This window comes from Pygocentrus nattereri, chromosome 11, assembly GCF_015220715.1.
Source record: "Pygocentrus nattereri isolate fPygNat1 chromosome 11, fPygNat1.pri, whole genome shotgun sequence".
Classification (NCBI taxonomy): Eukaryota; Metazoa; Chordata; class Actinopteri; order Characiformes; family Serrasalmidae; genus Pygocentrus; species Pygocentrus nattereri.
Window position 1 is genome coordinate 12,604,532 of NC_051221.1, and position 19,296 is coordinate 12,623,827.

Below are 19,296 nucleotides of genomic sequence, written 5' to 3' on the forward strand. Positions count from 1 at the left end.
CAGTTCGCGCAATCGTGTTTCTGTCGACATTTTGCTTTTCAAACGCCCTCTTCATCGAGCCACATCTTCTGTACGACTTCAGTGCCAGCTTATAGCGTTTTATGACCCCTTCAATCGTCTTCACTGCAAAAAAAAAAAAAAGGCATGAAAAGTCATAATCCTCAAATACTGTTCAATAATCATATGCATGAATATATAAAACTACAGTCTTGTATCTTTGGAAAACCTGACTAAGAATGCTGGCAAAATCAAACATGATTTTTTTTTATTTTAATTACTTAAATAAATTGTGCTGTACAGTTAAAATGCCAACAGCAACATAAATACTGTATTTCTATGTAACCTGACCAGCATGAAAATGTCTAATTACTTCAGTGGTTGGTAATATCACTAAAGTTAAAATTTCCTATGTCCAAGACACAAAGCGAATCTTAATGATCAACACATTTTGCAGCTATGGCAACGTCTAGGCCTGCAACTATTGAAAATTGTTTTGAAAAATCCATCTTACAAAAGTAAGAAAAGCTCAAGACATGAACAATAACTGAACAATAATTGCTATTATTATTACCATCACTTACTGTTAGGTTGCTTATGTATGATTGCTGGAAAATATTTATTTATTATGCTCTTTATTTACAGTATTTTACAAAAGTTTTAATAGCCCTCCTCAAATCAGACTTGTTGATTATGTAAGTGTAAATAAATTAACACATCCACTCTAACAAACAACTTAAATATGGCATATATGTGGCAATTTCTAGCAATTTGCTAAATTTAACACATTCGAAAAAATTACATTTATATATATTTTAACTTTTGTAACATAACATATATAAAGTCTGCACACGGCACATTTTTTTGAAAAATTTCCAATCTGTCAGTGTCAGCAAATAACAATGATAGCAAATATTTTTTTTATTCCTTTGACCAGGGGTGTCCACACTGTCCCATATGGCTCTTTGCTCTTTAAATAAACTTTTTAATAAAAAAGTTTATTATGTAACACAGCAAAGTAATGAGAAAACATAACCGATAAACAATTATTGTTGTTGTGGGTAGCATATAGTGCTAATCCAAGTAAACCTGTCCAGTCCAGTAAATCTGAGCATGCTCTTGGTGTTCAACAGGCTCAGTAAAGACTGGTGCAGGAGACCCAGTCTGGTCTTAATTTCCTTTTTGCTCCAGCTAATTAACTAATTAATGTAGAGCAACAGGAAACCTCTGTCCTGCCTCTGACTACAGCCAAGAAGTGTTTGCTTTGACAGAAAACAACCAAAAAGTGTTTTTTTTTTGTTTTGTTTTTTTTTTACCTGTGAGCAGGTACTTTGCTAAGTTTAGACGTGCTACTTTTTGCAACAGGTTACTTGCTAGTGTTCAACAGTTTCCAATCAGAATACAAAAAAACTCAGTACAGAAGCACATTGTAAAAACCACTACAAATTTTCTGGCAAGGTGTTTAAAAATGTCTTCTAATGGTGCTGTACATTATTCTCAATTATGAAGACTTTGTATTACGCATATTTTTTTCAGAACTGTGATTTTTTTTTTCCAGTTTTCTACAATATTGCTCTTACATTACATTGCAGCATAAGACAATCATTAAAATGACCACTGTAGTAATAAGTCTAATAAATCACAGAACTGATAAAGACACAGTAAACAGGAAAAATCAGTAATAAGGTGGAGTGAGAAAAGGAACCAGGAAGGGAGTGAGCAGAAGAGTGTGCTTATTCACTTACTACGGGTCCTGCTGTTGCCAAGTTGAAGACTCTCGTTATCACATCCACGAGAAGACTTTTTCTTCTTTTTCTTTTTTGGCACCTCCTCTGAAGAACTGGACGTGTATGATGATGTGCTCGATTCATCATCTGATGAAGTCTGAATGGTTTGCCTCTCTGGGTATACAATAATGAAATAAATAAGGAAGGAAGAAAACAAGAAAAATGCTGTTTTAAAGAATATGGATTAGGTTTAAGTCTGTTGTCATGTATGTATTATGTTATATGTATTAATTTACCCCATGTGTTACAATACATTGTTGCTGTTTTTTAATACATACTCAGCTGAGGAGCCGATGATTTTATCTGGCTGAGCAAAAATTCTTTGTCATCCTTCAGATCCGAATTCACTTGTTCCAGCATTTTGATCTTTTGTTCCATCAGTTCAACTTTGCCCCTCAACTTTTGAAGCTCCAAAGCAGCTGTGGGAAACATCCCTACCATGAAAAAGGTAACCGTTTCAAAAAATTACAAGACATCTGAGACAAAAGAATAGACCTAATGGATCAAGTTTATCCATAAGCTAAGATAATATATTGCAGACACTGACTTTCCAGTCTGTCTTCAGACCTAATAAAAGATTCTGGGTCCTATTTAAAATGTATAGTATATAACTAAATGGAAACAAGCATATCATATTTAGGGCTATGTGGTACAAAAAAGTTAGCGGAAGGCATTTTAAAAATGCATTTGCAATGCAAAAAAAAAAAAACTCAAATTCAACACTAGTCATGGCACAATTAGAAAGAGAATGAACATAAGGTATCTTGAAAGTACCTCTCAGAAGGCAATATGATTTCTGTCTTCTGTGAAATCTGTTACGCTGAATTATCTCACATTACTAGCCTAATGCTTTCTTTCACCTGGAAGTTGTTGGAAGTCACTGTTGATAGGGCTTCATAAACAGAGTGTAAATACAATGTAACCCACTATGAAAAAATTATTTTGTATAATAACCTTTTTTCAGGGGGCTTGCCATCTGCAGCTTTCTCTTTTTAGGAAGTGAGGTGGATGCCTTGTCTGGGCTGGAGTCCAAAGCCAATGTCCTCTCATCTGTTTTATAGAAAAATAAAAAGAAGAGACAAGCATTAAGAGAAAAATTAAATGAAAAAGAAAAACAAGATAAAAGGAGAGAATTTATGCTTTCAAATATTATCTATGCTTGCATGTGAAATGTACAAACAATATACATAAAGATAGATAGAAAGAAAATTATAAACAGCTACTATCTACCAAGCTTGACAACCTAGACCTAGTTAAATGAAATGTAGGATATGTTTACTGTAGTTTGGAGTTTTTTCATTCACATACAGGCAATTTGTGGCTGAAAGAAACCTGTATTAATGAGATCAGTTCCCTTCCTTTCAACAAACGCACATTAAATCTACTTCTTGGGTGCTAACAGCTCCATCTTACAGAGAATTTTTACCCTGATTTTGGTTTTGACCTGGCTTTGTCCTTTTACCTGACTGTAATATGGATGTCTTAAATGATAAATGTATATGCAATAAATAATACAAATAAATACAGATAACAAGTGTATAATAGTAAGAGACATATTATGCTTTTAAAAAAAAAAAGACCTATTATGCTTTTTGTGCTTGTAAATGGTCTCCAAAGTCACGAATTCTGTCAAATCGAAGTTTAGAGGGAGAAAATCTCTCCCACAGAAACCAATTTTCTCGGCTGCTCAAAATACCTTGTTGGTACTCCAGCCTTTTCTCTGTTACAAAGTGATGCCATCCCGTAACACAATTCTTACTGCCTGCCTACCGGCAAGCTTAGCATGCTAATACAACATGGTAAAATGATTTAGTAACAGTGACGCATGTAAATCTATTCTAGTAGACCTCAAAAATAAAATCATGAACACGGAAAATGAGCATAAAAGGCCCCCTTTCACAGAACAATAATCTGTGGTTTATATCTTATTTTCAGTTTAATAAATTCAAACTTGTAAAGATCCCTGTTGCTTACTTTACACTGCATGTGTTGCAAATAATTAAATAATAAAAGTTTCATTTTAACTTAAAAGTAAGCAACCTACCTACTTTGTAACATTTATTTAATCTAAAATGAACTATGAGTAACCATAGTTTTAATCCCTTACACTAAAAATGTAAACTATTTATATATTAAGTACAAAAAGCTGTCAGTGAAACATCTTCATAAAATGGCATAATAGTTCATATTACCACTCTGTGAAACAACTATAACTGTAGATGTGTTGATTTTAACATTTACATAACATTTTTAACATTAACAAATACGAAAGATGAAGTATAGAAGATGTTTTGCTATGCAGACACCTTTCATGTGTATTACCAAACTCTACAACAAAAGTTGTAAGGTGATGGTAGTTTGCCTGTTTTACATGAGGATTTTTAATGCGATTCTATTTGTACTTTATAATTCTAATTTTATTTAGAAAGCTTTTGTACTTCACTATATTGCATATTACATACACTTCATCTCCAAATTGCTGTACACACACTAAGATACAGAATGAAAGACCTTCATAAATTCATATTGTTCTGTACAAAATTGCTATTCAAAGAATTATAAATGAGAATCATGATTTTAGTTTTAAGTCAAAAATCATAAGTAAAATCTAATGAAAAATTGTGCAGCCCCATTTAAGTAGCCCACATAACCACATATAACCACATACATATTAGTTAGTTTACGGTCTAATTTATCTAGCTACTGACCTTTCTTGATGGATAACGACTGGGGTCGTGACAGCAGATTCTTTTTGCCATGCTGTGGTCTGGAACATGAACTCTCGCCCGTGATTATTTCCACATCTGTTTTTGAGAAATAAAGTTACTTTACTTTATTTAGCCTTAAACCAGCCAGCTGGCCAAATACGTTGAGTAACTGTTAGACACCGTGCTTTTGTGGTGGAAGAGATGTTCCTGGTTCCCCCTTTGGCTCCTTTTCAACTTGTTCTTTTGACTTAGCGCGTGTAGTTATACGATTCTGTTTCTCATAATCACACATGAAAGAAAATAAGATCACAAAAACATTTTGTTTTTGTGATCCCACAGCCCAAACACATTCAGGCTCATGTCACCACTTGCTAGCTAACATTTTGGTAGCCACACCTAGCAAGCTGGCTACCACTGTGTTAAGCAAGGCTATCTAGGAACTCAAATTCACAAGACACTGCACATTGGGACCTACCCTAAGAATATGACTACGCTGTATCTATAGTAAGAAACCATTATATGCGACCCTAAATTATTACTTACCATGATTTTCCTTTGCTGCAGACTAAGCGATAAAAACATGAAACGGGAAATAATCGCATGCAACTAACATTACCGCACAAAACAAAACTACCGCGACACACGTGGTACGAACTTCATTTCCCAGCATTCCGTTATGCTTAGACATCTAGAGCGCGTCCTTCTGCCTAGTATGGCTCGTTTAAGTGAAGATATTCTTAAACTTGTACATCAACGGGACACACTTAACAACAGGAGAAGAAGTGTGAGGTGGATGCAGCGCCGGGGAATACTGAAACGATCAATGCGGTGCTGCATTTGCACACGTCGCATGCGACTGAGAGAAAGCGCGCGCAGTGATGGTCTTACCTGGTAAGTGGCCCGACTGCACTTTGTTAGATTTCATAAACCATAACATTGCCTAGACTCATTTTGGCTCACAACACAGTGAAAATAATAAACTGATTGAACTTTTAATGTTTGCCTTAAGGGTTTGCGGAACAAACCACAAAGCAAAGAAAACATCAGTACGTTATGGATCTGTGATGTACAAATCTCGCAAATCCCTGGCGAGATGGCTGATGTTCATATACAGGTAGCTAGTTACACTTATTTCTCAGCGCTTCTCTAGAGCTCGATGAAATTATCATTAGCGTTACTCATGACTTGTTATTTATGCATGGGATGGCTTTTAGAGGATGTCATTGGCCCATATACTTGTTTTTACAGTGTAGTAGGAAAGGGGAAAGCAATAACTGTTGACTGTCATTGCCGCCTGTCCAAAGTAACATTAACATTAGGTTACTTGATTTACCAAAAGCCAGTGGCATTTGCTTTAGTCACAAACACAGTGAACTTTAGCTACCTTTCTGATTACCATAGTCACCCCTGATTGAACTTTACCTCCGTATTTCGATATCTTGATATCAATTCAAGGTTCGACCTCTGCCTGAAAATTAAAGTTTAAAAAGAAACAAAAATACCAAAAAATGCTTGCTGGCTTGCGTTTGTTTACATTTTTATGATTACAGTTACATATATACAAGATCCTGAGCAGATAGAATTGGAGTTATTATAGTTTAAGTTTATTTAATATTTAGTTTATATAATATTATAGCTTAATTAATATTTTCCAAGTTTGACTTTGGCTAATGATCATCCAGTCACATAAGTTCAGAATTACTGAGATAAAGTTTTATTGTAACAGTCCATTGTCCAGCCCCTTTAGCTAAAGTTTGAATAATATTAACTTGCCACTGTAATTATTTAATGGGGCATTTATTTAATCCAGTTTTTCCAGAACAGGCCCCACAAGTACTATCCTGAAACAACTCGGCCTCTCCCTTCACTAAAATCTGTACAAAACCACTGTGCCTATTAAAAAATTAATCTGAAATGAATTAAAAATTGCAGACTGATGAGTAATTGTATTTATTTTATTGTTTCATCCCACTGTGGTCGACTGTGTTATGGTGGTGGGCATTACTTTCAGTGGGGTGGAACATTGAAAGAACGAAAGAAACATCCCCAACTCAAGTGTAGACATTTATAAGTTATGTGTATAAACTTGTGGGTTATTTGAACTAATGTTTTACCCTCTTACATCTAATGTAGATTTTCTCAAGGTCTGCAGCTAAGACAACTTGACATGCTTGAACACGGGATTGCTGGCAGTTCAAGAACGCTGACCAAAATGGCACATACAGTAAGAAAGGTCTGTTTATGACTGCTTCATTATATATAGTTCCCTATCAAATAAATAGGTCAATCAAATTTGACAGGTATTGTTTGTGTGTTTTACAAACAACTCATTGGTGATTTAGGTGAATCGGGTTGTGACCCAGCCAGAAGTTGAGTTATATGTGGTCCATCACTCCCTGAATTAAAGCTGGGAGGCAGGGACAGATACAGTATTTAGCCTATACAGTGAAAAGAAACAGGTACTACTTAAACATGTCAAGTGGATAATAAATAAAATACATTACACAAGCACATTTTTTTTTTTTTAGGTTTATTTGTTTTGTGTTAATGCAACATATTTTAGTCATTTGCAACCAATGGACTCACCTAAATCAAGTAAATACAAAGCATAATTATTAAATTGTATTTTTTACATTTTGCAAGGGCTTAGAAATGGGAAATGGAAGTATATTCCAGCTACAATATTTATACAATATGTGGTTTTGTAATGTACTTCTCTATGATTAGCAGGTGTGCATGAAAGCTGTTTCCCGTCTTAAAAGCAAAGGCATGAAGGTTGGAGGTCGACATCACTTCGTTGTTCTAGATGAAAGTAAATTCTCTCACAAAAGGAAGGTAATGTATTATTTTACTAGATGTGTGATTAAGGTAATAGAGTTTTTTCACATCAAATGCTGTTTGATTAGTGTTTTGTGATCTGGAAGAAAAAGGATTCACAATTAAAATCAGTGTTCGTAAGGTTCCTGCAGAACTTATGATGGTAATGTAAAATAAATACACCAATCCATGTCCAATACTGACTTCTTTTTTTTTTTAAATTAAAATTGAAAAATGTGCTTAAGCTTGGGTTATGAAAAACATTGCAGGTTTTCTGTAATCATTTTTATTTTATGAAATACGTTCATGCGTGTTAGTACATGATGTTAAACATTATCATTCTCTAGCAGGATGGTAACCCTATGCTATAAACAATAAGCTTACCTAAGGGCCTTTATACACCAAATGCAATTTCAGACAATGAAAATGTGCTCTTTTTAAACGTTTTCCATCGAAAGTCAATCTCTAACCAATCACAGTCATCTCTGCTGTTGGCATGGTGACACACCAGAGGATGAATTGTTTTTCAGCAACTGGAACATTTAACAAGTGCCAAAATGATCAGAAACTCCAAATGCAGCTCAAACTGGGTTACGAACATCTTATATGTGGATGCATCATATGTATTTTGGCAAGAATGCAGCGAATTTTTTCAGCGAATGATAGTTTACATTTGTGTAAGATCCTATGAAATAAACTCCCAGAATCCCCAAAAATATTTACACTATTTCAAATTCTTCAGCAATAACACAAAATATGGTAAATTTAATGAAAAATTGTAATCTTTGGGCATAAATAAAAATGCAGTATACTCTGACTAGCCACTTAATCATTAGGTATACCTACCTTGTCCTTGTTTTATCAGCTTCACTGAAGATCTATGTGCGCTTTGTAGTTCTACAGTTACAGACTGTAGTCCATCTGTTTCTCTGCCCCTTTACCCCCTTGCATCAGTGGTCAGGACCCCTACAGAGCAGATACTATTTGGGTGGTGGATCATTCTCAGCACTGCAGTGACATTAAAGTGGTGGTGGAGTGTTTGTGCATGTATGCTGTGCATATTTTATCAGACACAGCAGTGCTGCTGGAGTTTTTAAATACCAGTTAACAATGTCCTGTGTCCTGAAACTGAGCACCAGTGAAAGACTGAGGATGACCAACACAATCTATGTGGCTTCAGATAAATTATGATCAAAAGCTTTCCATCTCCAAGGTGGTCCAATAGGTTAGATGTGTCTAATGAAGTAGACAGTGAGTGGACACTCACAAACTGTATGATCCACTCGTACCAGCACAGCACAACACACACTAAAATACAACTACCACATCAGTGTTACTATAGTGCTGTGAATGATCCACCACCCAAATAATACTTGCTCTGTGGGGCTCCTGACTACTGAAGAAAAGGGTAACAAAGTATGCAGAGAAACAGATGGACTACAGTCTGTAAGTGTAGAACAACACTACAGAGTGAAACAATATGGTCAGTTGATCTGACAAAGTGGACAGTGAAAATACTAGATAGGTGGACCTAATGAAGTGGCTTATAGACATATAGGAGGTGGAGTCAGTGAATCAGTAAGTTGGCAAACATTATAGTTATCAGTTCAATTGCATAATCTATGTCTACATGACTTGTATTTAATATTGAGGCTGTCTGGGTATCAAGCTGACCTATACCTCACCTGTGAGCTTATGTCAGTTGCAAATGTCAGTTTTATTTTGTGTACTCTTGCTGTTCTTTTTAGCTGTATAAACATGTCTGGTATTGCTACAGGTATGCATGAACACAGGCATTGATATTGCCTGGTCAGGAAAAATGCAGAGCCTGTGAACTATTGGCTTTGACCTTGGATTTTTTTCTTTTTTTTTTCATTTTCTTTTTAAAAACACCAGATCAGCAGTATTTTTATAAATTCACAAATATTTACCATTAATTAAAAATGTTTTATCCCTGAGCAGTAGCTAATAATTAATTACCAGTCATTTTTTGAATAATGTTTTTGTTAAGCACACACAAGCCCTGCAAGCTATATGTGCTTTAGCTGATTCAGTGAAACTGAATATTAAATAACATAAGTAACTCAACATCCTTTTAGAATATACTGCTTCACCTAATGGCTCTCTGCTCGCATAATGGACACAAGTGAATGTGTGTTGTTGATGTAAATTTACTAAATATTTTAATTTCAAAGCAGCACCTGACAATTAATTTGGTAGTGATGCATTACTTTGAAATTGTAAATGTAATAAATATACAATTAAAGTATTTCTATAAACATGGCCCACAATAACTTAAATTTGACTACCAGATACATTGAGGGCCCAATGGCCCAAAGTGAATTCCTTATTATCTGTCTGACCCTGTAGGAAAGTACTGTGTGTTTAAAATAGTTACTGCGGTTTCATTGCTATAGAAATATAGTAAGATAACAGTTAAATGTCTTACAGTCCATTGCTGTATATTTACATTTCTTTGCTTACAACTAAGCTATTAATAATTTACTGTAAATAGATTTTTTTACAGTGCACTACCTCTAAACAAACTTTTTCCTCCTCTAGTACAATCGAGGACGATTTGGCAACAGCTGGCGTCGCAAACGGCAGTGGGTCTTCGGTATGCTGGAGGTCGGGATAACTACTAGAAGACCAATCCTCAAACTTGTGAAGACACGCTCACGCCGTGTTCTTCTTCGTGTGATCAGACGCCATGTCAAACGAGGAAGTTACATAATGAGTGACGAATGGCGTGCGTATAGGGGTCAGCTCAGTCAGTATGGATATCAACATTTCTCTGTATGCCACAAAGACAATTTTGTTGATGCCAGGACAGGCAGCCACACTCAGCATATTGAACGTGCTTGGCAGACATACAAGGTGGACATATGGCGTCATAGGGGTAATCGCACATCCAGACTGCTGAAGGTCTGTTGGGTAGACTGATCCATGATTTGAAAAAATTCCAATGATGGATGAAGGTTAGGATGATTTGTTCATTTGTATCACTATTTGGATACTAACACTCCTGTTTGTTTTCTCAGTAAAATCAGTTTTGCGACAGGTAACAATTGTAGAATGGACTACGGCTTCACTCAAAGTGATTGTTATTGCAGATTTAAAGATGGAATGATGTTAATTTAAATTTTTTCAGCATGAAATGTGTACATTACTAATTAATTGAATGTTATTGAAATGTAATTTCAGTCAAGTTACTATTCTAAGTGTCAGATGTATCTGGGGAAAGGAATTTGTAAATTGATACTAGTTTGGAAAATATATATATGTAGCATATCTCATATGTAGCATTCTATGTAAAAAGTGTTTTAGCCATAAGTTCCAAATAATGTCTTATATTAAAGCTCAAGTACCTTTTGTACATATGATTGTCTTTACATTAAATATTAAATGGTACTCACTTAGTTGCGGAAGAAAACATACTTGAAGATATTAGAAATCATGGTATTTGAATAAGGATTTATAAAAACATTATAAACTGTAAAATGGAACTCACTTTACTTAAGGGCCAGAGAAAACATACATAAGAGCGTCATGGCACTTGAATAAGGATTCATAAAAACATTATAAACTGTAAAATGGAACTCACTTTACTTAAGGGCCAGAGAAAACATACATAAGAGCGTTATGGCACTTGAATAAGGATTCATAAAAACATTATAAACTGTAAAATGGAACTCACTTTACTTAAGGGCCAGAGAAAACATACATAAGTGCGTTATGGCACTTGAATAAGGATTCATAAAAACATTATAAACTGTAAAATGGAACTCACTTTATTTAAGGGCCAGAGAAAACATACATAAGAGCGTCATGGCACTTGAATAAGGATTCATAAAAACATTATAAACTGTAAAATGGAACTCACTTTACTTAAGGGCCAGAGAAAACATACATAAGAGCGTTATGGCACTTGAATAAGGATTCATAAAAACATTATAAACTGTAAAATGGAACTCACTTTACTTAAGGGCCAGAGAAAACATACATAAGTGCGTTATGGCACTTGAATAAGGATTCATAAAAACATTATAAACTGTAAAATGGAACTCACTTTATTTAAGGGCCAGAGAAAACATACATAAGAGCGTCATGGCACTTGAATAAGGATTCATAAAAACATTATAAACTGTAAAATGGAACTCACTTTACTTAAGGGCCAGAGAAAACATACATAAGAGCGTTATGGCACTTGAATAAGGATTCATAAAAACATTATAAACTGTAAAATGGAACTCACTTTATTTAAGGGCCAGAGAAAACATACATAAGAGCGTCATGGCACTTGAATAAGGATTCATAAAAACATTATAAACTGTAAAATGGAACTCACTTTACTTAAGGGCCAGAGAAAACATACATAAGAGCGTTATGGCACTTGAATAAGGATTCATAAAAACATTATAAACTGTAAAACTCACTTAGGGGCCAGAGAAAACATACATAAGAATGTCAATATAGTGTCATAGTATTTGATTAAGGATTCATGAAAATGATTTTTCATAACCCACATTATTTTGTCATTCTCTTAACCTGCACAAAATGTGCTAACAGTGGAAGCAAAATCAAGCAGGAATCTATATCCTAAAAGACGTCATACCTTATAGTTAAATATAGTAAAATACATATTTATACCACAAGTCTACAGATGAGTTAAGAGTGCGGTTCTTCAGTCGATAACAGAAGGAGCTGAGAGATGGTGCAGTGCAGAGTTTAGGGAGAAGTGTGTTCTACCACTGAGGGGCCAAGACACTGAAGCAGTAACCTGAGAGGCAAGCTTGTATTTTATGGCAGGACATTTCAAGAGAGAAGTGGAAGACCTAAGCCAGTGTGCTTGGAAGGTAAGAATTAAAGAGTTGTATCTTCTTCCCTCAACAGGATCTCAACAGAGGAGTCACTGAAAAGTACTGAAACTTGCATCCTGCACCATTGTTTACTCTTTAATGAAGAATGAGTAAAGGGTTAAAGAATTTGCACATGATGAAATAAAATTGTAGAAAGAATTTCATAGACTTACTTCCCTTTCTGTGTAGTCTGTTTTCTTCTCACTCACTACTGCGCCTGTGTAGGCCTTGAAATTAACACTTTTGTTCAGTTTAATCAACTGCCTCATTTTATAAAGCTGTATCACATCATCAGCACTGTGTCACCCTGACATACCAAACACAAAGCCACTAAGTCAGCTGTCATAACATGCTATGTCATTTCACCTCAGAAAATGTCATGACACAACCTAATGTCACCAAAAATCTATGTCTCTTGACATAGTTGTTATGTCAACATGACATCAAAATTGACAAAAGCAGTCTTTATGACAACTGACGACTTATGGAATAAGTGTTTATAAATGTTTATGTATGTTTGTGTCGGTTGTCATGAAGTGCTTATGTAGGTGTCATGTAGCCTTCATTACCGTGCCCTACAGTAAAGTGTTACCAATGTTTGTTTATTTCAGTTTTATGACATAGCAACTGTGATTCATGTCAGAAATGTCTTTTTAAAATTATCCCAAGGTTGTCACATTATCACCTTACTGCATGGCGTTTGCCGCCGTTTTAAAGCCTTTGCGTGCTTCTGAAGTGCTGGAATCGCCTTTTCTGCACGTATATGAGGACGGTTTCATGATTGTACTGGTTTCTTCATCCAAAGTAGAGGGTTAGGTCTCTATGTCATAAAATGTGTATTTATTTCAGTTTTATGACATAGCAACTGTGATTCATGTCAGAAATTTCTTTTTATAATTATCCCAAGGTTGTCACATTATCAGCTTACTGCATGGCGTTTGCCGCCGTTTTAAAGCCTTTGCGTGCTTCTGAAGTGCTGGAATCGCCTTTTCTGCACGTATATATGAACGTTTTCATGATTGTACTGCTTTCTTCAGCCAAAGTAAAGGGTTAGGTCTCTATGTCATGAAAAGTGTATTTGTTTCAGTTTTATGGCATAGCAACTGTGATTCATGTCAGAAATGTCTTTTTAAAATTATCCCAAGGTTGTCACATTATCACCTTACTGCATGGCGTTTCCCGCCGTTTTAAAGCCTTTGCGTGCTTCTGAAGTGCTGGAATCGCCTTTTCTGCACGTATATATGAACGTTTTCATGATTGTACTGCTTTCTTCAACAAAAGTAAAGGGTTAGGTCTCTATGTCATAAAAAGTGTATTTATTTCAGTTTTATGACATAGCAACTGTGATTCATGTCAGAAATGTCTGTTTACAATCATCCCAAGGTTTTCACATTATGAGCTTACTGCATAGCGTAGGCCGACGTTTTAAAGCCTTTGCGTGCTTGTAAAGTGCTGGAATCGCCTTTTCTGAACGTATCTATGGACGGGTTCATGATTGTACTGGTTTCTTCAGCCAAAGTAGAGGGTTAGGTCTCTATGTCATAAAATGTGTTTTTATATCAGTTTCATGACACAGCGAGTGTGATTCATGTCAGAAATGTCTGTTATAATTATCCCAGTGTTTTCACGTTAAGAGCATACTGCATAGCATTTGCTGCCGTTTTAAAGCCTTTGCGTGCTTCTGAAGTGCTGGAATCGCTTTTTCTGAACGTATATATGAACGTTTTCATGACTGTACTGCTGTCTTCAACAAAAGTAAAGGGTTAGGTCTCTATGTCATAAAATGTGTGTTTATTTCAGTTTTATGACATAGCAACTGTGATTCATGTCAGAAATGTCTTTTTAAAATTATCCCAAGGTTGTCACATTATCACCTTACTGCATGGCGTTTGCCGCCGTTTTAAAGCCTTTGCGTGCTTCTGAACTGCTGGAATCGCCTTTTCTGCACAAATATGAGGACGGTTTCATGATTGTACTGGTTTCTTCATCCAAAGTAGAGGGTTAGGTCTCTATGTCATAAAATGTGTATTTATTTCAGTTTTATGACATAGCAACTGTGAATCATGTCAGAAATGTCTTTTTATAATTATCCCAAGGTTGTCACATAATCAGCTTACTGCATGGCGTTTGCCGCCGTTATAAAGCCTTTGCGTAAAAGATGTGAAATCATGGATGTCACACAACTTTCTTCTATTAAATAGTGATAAAACAGAAGTTCTTCTATTAGGCCCTAAAGCTGCTAGAAATAAATTATCACACCTAATGTTGAATCTGGCCGACTTCTCAGTCACACCTGGTTCAACAGCTAAAAATCTTGGCGTTATCATAGATTCAGATCTAGCATTTGATAAACACATATCTAATGTTACTAAAACAGCTTTTCTACATCTCCGTAACATCGCCAAGCTAAGAAATGCTTTATCCTTACATGACGCAGAAAAATTAGTACATGCCTTCATTACGTCAAGGCTAGACTACTGTAATGCGCTACTGTCAGGATGTTCTAGCAGTAACTTAAATAAACTTCAGCTAGTTCAAAATGCTGCAGCCAGGGTCCTTACTAAAACTAGAAAATTTGACCATATTAGTCCAGTCCTATCAGCTCTTCACTGGCTTCCAGTCAAACTCCGCATAGACTATAAAATTCTCCTGTTAACGTATAAAGCCCTACATGGGCTCGCTCCTGAGTATCTGAGAGACCTTATCTCCTATTATGAACCACCACGATTACTTAGATCACAGGGTGCTGGCTTCCTAGTAGTTCCCAAAATTCAGAGAAGCTCTGCAGGAGGAAGAGCTTTCTCTTATAAAGCGCCCCAACTCTGGAATAATCTCCCCGATAATGTTCGGGACTCAGACACAGTCTCAATCTTTAAGTCTAGACTAAAAACTTACTTGTTTAGTTTAGCTTTTGGTAGTTAATGTTAATTCCCTTTAGATAAGGCTGCAGATCCAGGGGTTCATGGACATAGTGAATTGTGGGTAAACTGAGATGCTGGTGCTGCTGTCACTCACTACATGCAGTCACTCAGGTTTGTGGACGGTGGAGTGGGTGAATGCCAGTGTCTCAGGGAGCCTCCGTGTCTATGTTACCTTCTGGCTCTCTCCCTTTAGTTAGGCTGTCATATTCAGACCTGCCGGAGTCATTAGTCACACTCTGATAATTTTTTACATTTTCTGTTCTTCATAAATCCAGTCTAAACTAATTCCTAAATCTTTCCTTCCTCCGAGTTACTGACTGTCCACCGGTCCGGCCCAATACTGATGGATGTCCCACCCTCAAGTCCCCCTGTCCCCCTGATTGACCAGACTGATGGAAGTTTCTGGAACGCAGCTTCTCCACTACAGATCACATCCAAATCTATATGAACTCTAATTGTTTCCACTGTTGATTATACACACCTGAATATATTAGAACTGCGTGGATGTAAAATTGACTTTTCAATGTTTAACTTATAAGTTGTCTGACCAGTGGTAGGATGGTCCCCCCTTTAGATGTGAGTCTTGGTCCTCCCGAGGTTTCTTCCTCCTCCAGCTCTGAGGGAGTTTTTCCTTGCCTCAGCGCTCACGGGGGTTCTGTATATTCTGTATATTATGTTCAGTGTTTTGTCTGATTCTCTGTGCTGTGATTCCCATTTTTGTAAAGCTGCTTTGTGACAACATCAGTTGTAAAAAGCGCTATATAAATAAATTTGATTTGATTTGATTTGATTAATGTTTGGTCTAATTTGGCCCCTCCAAGCTCATTGAACTGAAACCTAAAGACTGGGCTGATCAGATCATCCCTTTCAGTTGCTCTTTATTCTCCTTCTATAGTGGATTGTTCTTTTATAACCCAAACAGACTTTGGGTTGGTCTCTGAATGGAGGTTAAAGAAAAGCCCATCTACCCACAATCCCAATGGAATTACACATTCACTCATGCACTTACCTTTAATGTGTCATTCTTCAGATTTTGACTCTTCAGTCCAGTCTCAACATCCAATATTCATTTCTCTTGGATTTTGTTTTATTTATTTTTTGATGCAGTCACATTTCATCTTTTTATCTCTTATTCTCCTGCTAGGCCAGCTTTATCAACTTTATCAAGTGTGTTTTGTCTGCTTTCCTCTGCATTTTAATGTACAGCAGCACTGATACTGTGATCTTCACAGCACAGCAACAAACTCTAGAAAACACATTTCTAAACCACACGTTACTCACTGATGAGTATTAAATATATCACACAAACCAGCATAGGGTGCTCTGTTGGCTAATAACTCTGCATAAACACACAGCTAAGCTTGTTTCATGTGTGTGATGAAGTTGCACAGCGTGCAGCTGTAATTTTTTTAGAAGACAAACACTTTTGACGTTTATGTTCATTGCTGTGAGACCAAAAGTGGGACTCTAAGGCAGCAATTCTTAACTAAACTCTAAGATTTGTCTGCTATGCAAGTTTGTGTTTGTAGGTCATTTTACTTCTGACATACTCAATTAACGTATAAACATATTATATGTCAATGTTCTTGTCAAACCCTGTCAGAATAGCAACATTTTTATTGACACACATCACTGCTCCACACACTTGTATTCTTGCATAACAAGGTCAAATTCTCTGGCTCAAGTGCTCCTAAATCAAAATTCTATTTCCATTTGTAAAAAAGAGCAAATGTGAACATTTTACTCTCATTGTAGGACCTACTTTACTGACTGCAGTGACACTTTGACATAAAGGACTGTAAAATAAACTAAGACGACATACAAACATGGGCACTGACTGGTGCTTCAACAGTGAAATATAGAACAGGAACACATGATGATGTAGGACTTGTCTATCCATCCATCCATCCATCCATCCATCCATCCATCCATCCATCATCTTCCGCTTCTCCGGGGTTCAGGTCGTGGGGGCAGCATCCTGAGCAATGAGGCCCAGACCTCCCTTTCCCCAGCCACTTCCACTAGCTCCCTGGGAGGGATTCTGAGGCGCTCCCAGGCCAGCTGGGCGATATAGCCAGGCCAGCATGTCCTGGGTCTTCCCCGGGGTCTCCTCCCCGGTGGACTTGCCTGTGACACCTCCCAAGGGAGGCGTCCAGGAGGCATCCTAACAAGATGCCCAAACCACCTCAACTGGCTCCTCTCGACATGGAGAAGCAGTGGCTCTACTTTGAGTCCCTCCCGGATGACCGAACTTTTCTCCCTATCTCTAAGGGAGAGTCCAGACACCCTGCAGAGGAAACTAATTTCGGGCCGCTTGTATTCGCGATCTCGTTCTTTCGGTCATTACCCAAAGCTGATGACCATAGGTGAGGGTGGGAACGTAGATCGACCAGTAAATCGAGAGCCTTGCCTTATGGCTCAGCTCTTTATTTACTACAACAGACTGGTAAAGAGCCCGCATCACTGCTGACCCAGCACCAATCCGCCTGTCAATCTCCCGCTCCCTTGTAGCATCACTCGTGAACAAGACCCCGAGATGCTTGAACTCCTCCACTTGAGGCAAGAGCTCATCACCGACCCAGAGAGGGCTCTCCACCCTTTCCCGCCTGAGAACCATGGCCTTGGATTTGGAGGTACTGATCCTCATCCCGGCCGCTTCACACTCGGCTGCAAATCAATCCAGTGAAAGCTGAAGTTCACGGCCTGATGTCCCCAATAGGACCACATCATCTGCAAACAGCAGCGATGTGACCCTGAGGTCACCAAACCGGACACCCTCCATCCCCTGACTGCGCCTAGAAATTCTATCCATAAAAATTATGAATAGAATCGGTGACAAAGGGCAGCCCTGACGGAGTCCAACTCTCACTGGGAAAAAGTCTGACTTACTGCCGGCCATGCGAACCAAACTCCTGCTTTGTTTGTACAGGGCCTGAATGGCTCATAGCAAAGAGCCATGTACCCCGTACTCCCGAAGCACCTCCCACAGAATACCCCGGGGAACACAGTCGAATGCCTTCTCCAAATCCACAAAGCACATGTGGACTGGTTGGGCAAACTCCCATGAACCCTCCAGAATCCTGGAGAGGGTAAAGAGTTGGTCCAGTGTTCCACGACCAGAGCGGAACCCACACTGCTCCTCCTGAATCCGAGGTTCGACTATAAGCCGGACTCTCTTCTCCAGTACCCCTGCATAGACCTTACCAGGGAGGCTGAGGAGTGTGATTCCCCTGTAGTTGGAACACACCCTCCGGTCTCCTTTTTTAAAAAGAGGCACCACCACCCCAGTCTGCCAATCCAGTGGCACCACCCCTGATGTCCACGCAATGTTGAAAAGGCGTGTCAGCCAAGACAGCCCCACAACATCCAGAGCCTTGAGGAACTCGGGACGGATCTCATCCACCCCAAGGAGCTTTTTAACTACCTTAGCGACTTCGGCCTCAGTAATGGACAAGCCTATTCCCGTGTCCCCAGACCCTGCCTCCTCACTGGAGAACGTGTTGGAGAGATTGAGAAGGTCCTCAAAGTATTCCTTCCACCGCCCAATGACGTCTTCAGTCGAAGTCAGCAGCACACCATCTCCACTATATACAGTGCTAGTGGCACACTGCTTTCCCCTTCTTTCCCCCGTCGCCTGACGGTTTGCTAGAATCTTTTCGGAGCCGACTTAAAGTCACTTTCCAAGGCCTCACAGAACTCTTCCCACACGCGGGTTACCAGGCACCAACTACTTGCGACCACAGCTACAGTCAGCCACTTCAACAATGGAGGAGCGGAACATGGCCCATTCTGAGTCAATGTCCCCCACCTCCCCCGATATCTGGTCAAAGTTCTGACGGAGGTGTGAGTTGAAGATCAATCTGACAGGTTCTTCTGCCAGACGTTCCCAGCAAACCCTCACTATACATTTGGGTTTGCCTTGTCTGACCGTCATCTTCCCCCACCACCTGATCCAGGTGGTGATCAGTTGACAGCTCAGCTCCTCTCTTTACCCGAGTGTCCAATACACATGGCCGCAAGTCCGCTGACACGACTACAAAGTCAATCATTGAACTGCGGCCTAGGGTGTCCTGGTGCCATTGCACTTATGGACATCCTTGTGTTCAAACATGGTGTTCGTTATGGACACACTGTGGTTTGCACAGTAGTCCAAAAACTGAACACCACTTCAGATCAGAGAGGCCATTCCCCAACCCGAAGGCATAGG

The 19,296-nt window shown here is 38.1% G+C and overlaps 2 protein-coding genes across 9 annotated transcripts in view; both read left to right on the forward strand.

The window, feature by feature from the left end:
- The window catches only part of LOC108415727 (NLR family CARD domain-containing protein 3-like), a 47,515-nt gene extending 32,077 nt beyond the window's left edge, over positions 1-15,438 (forward strand). For 4 of the 7 annotated variants that reach the window (XM_037542879.1, XM_037542880.1, XM_037542883.1 and 1 more), the window contains one exon: positions 2,121-2,719. In XM_037542879.1, the coding sequence (XP_037398776.1) occupies positions 2,121-2,190 (70 nt within the window). In that variant the 3' untranslated portion in view covers positions 2,191-2,719. Of the gene's footprint in view, positions 1-2,120; positions 2,720-2,748; positions 3,740-15,399 lie in introns of those variants that run through there. The other 3 variants (XM_037542878.1, XM_037542882.1, XM_037542881.1) reach the window with 3 other exon arrangements.
- On the forward strand, positions 3,835-10,750 carry LOC119264355. Of its 2 annotated transcripts, none has more exons than XM_037542885.1 (5): positions 3,835-5,383; positions 5,502-5,606; positions 6,626-6,725; positions 7,220-7,327; positions 9,872-10,750. In XM_037542885.1, exons 1-5 carry the CDS (start codon positions 5,169-5,171, stop codon positions 10,250-10,252), a joined length of 909 nt encoding a protein of 302 aa, XP_037398782.1. In that variant the 5' UTR covers positions 3,835-5,168; the 3' UTR covers positions 10,253-10,750. The 2 variants fall into 2 exon arrangements, with proteins under 2 accessions (XP_037398782.1, XP_037398783.1); XM_037542886.1 differs by having other exon boundaries at positions 7,223-7,327; positions 9,872-10,746.
- Positions 15,439-19,296: the final 3,858 nt, after the last annotated feature.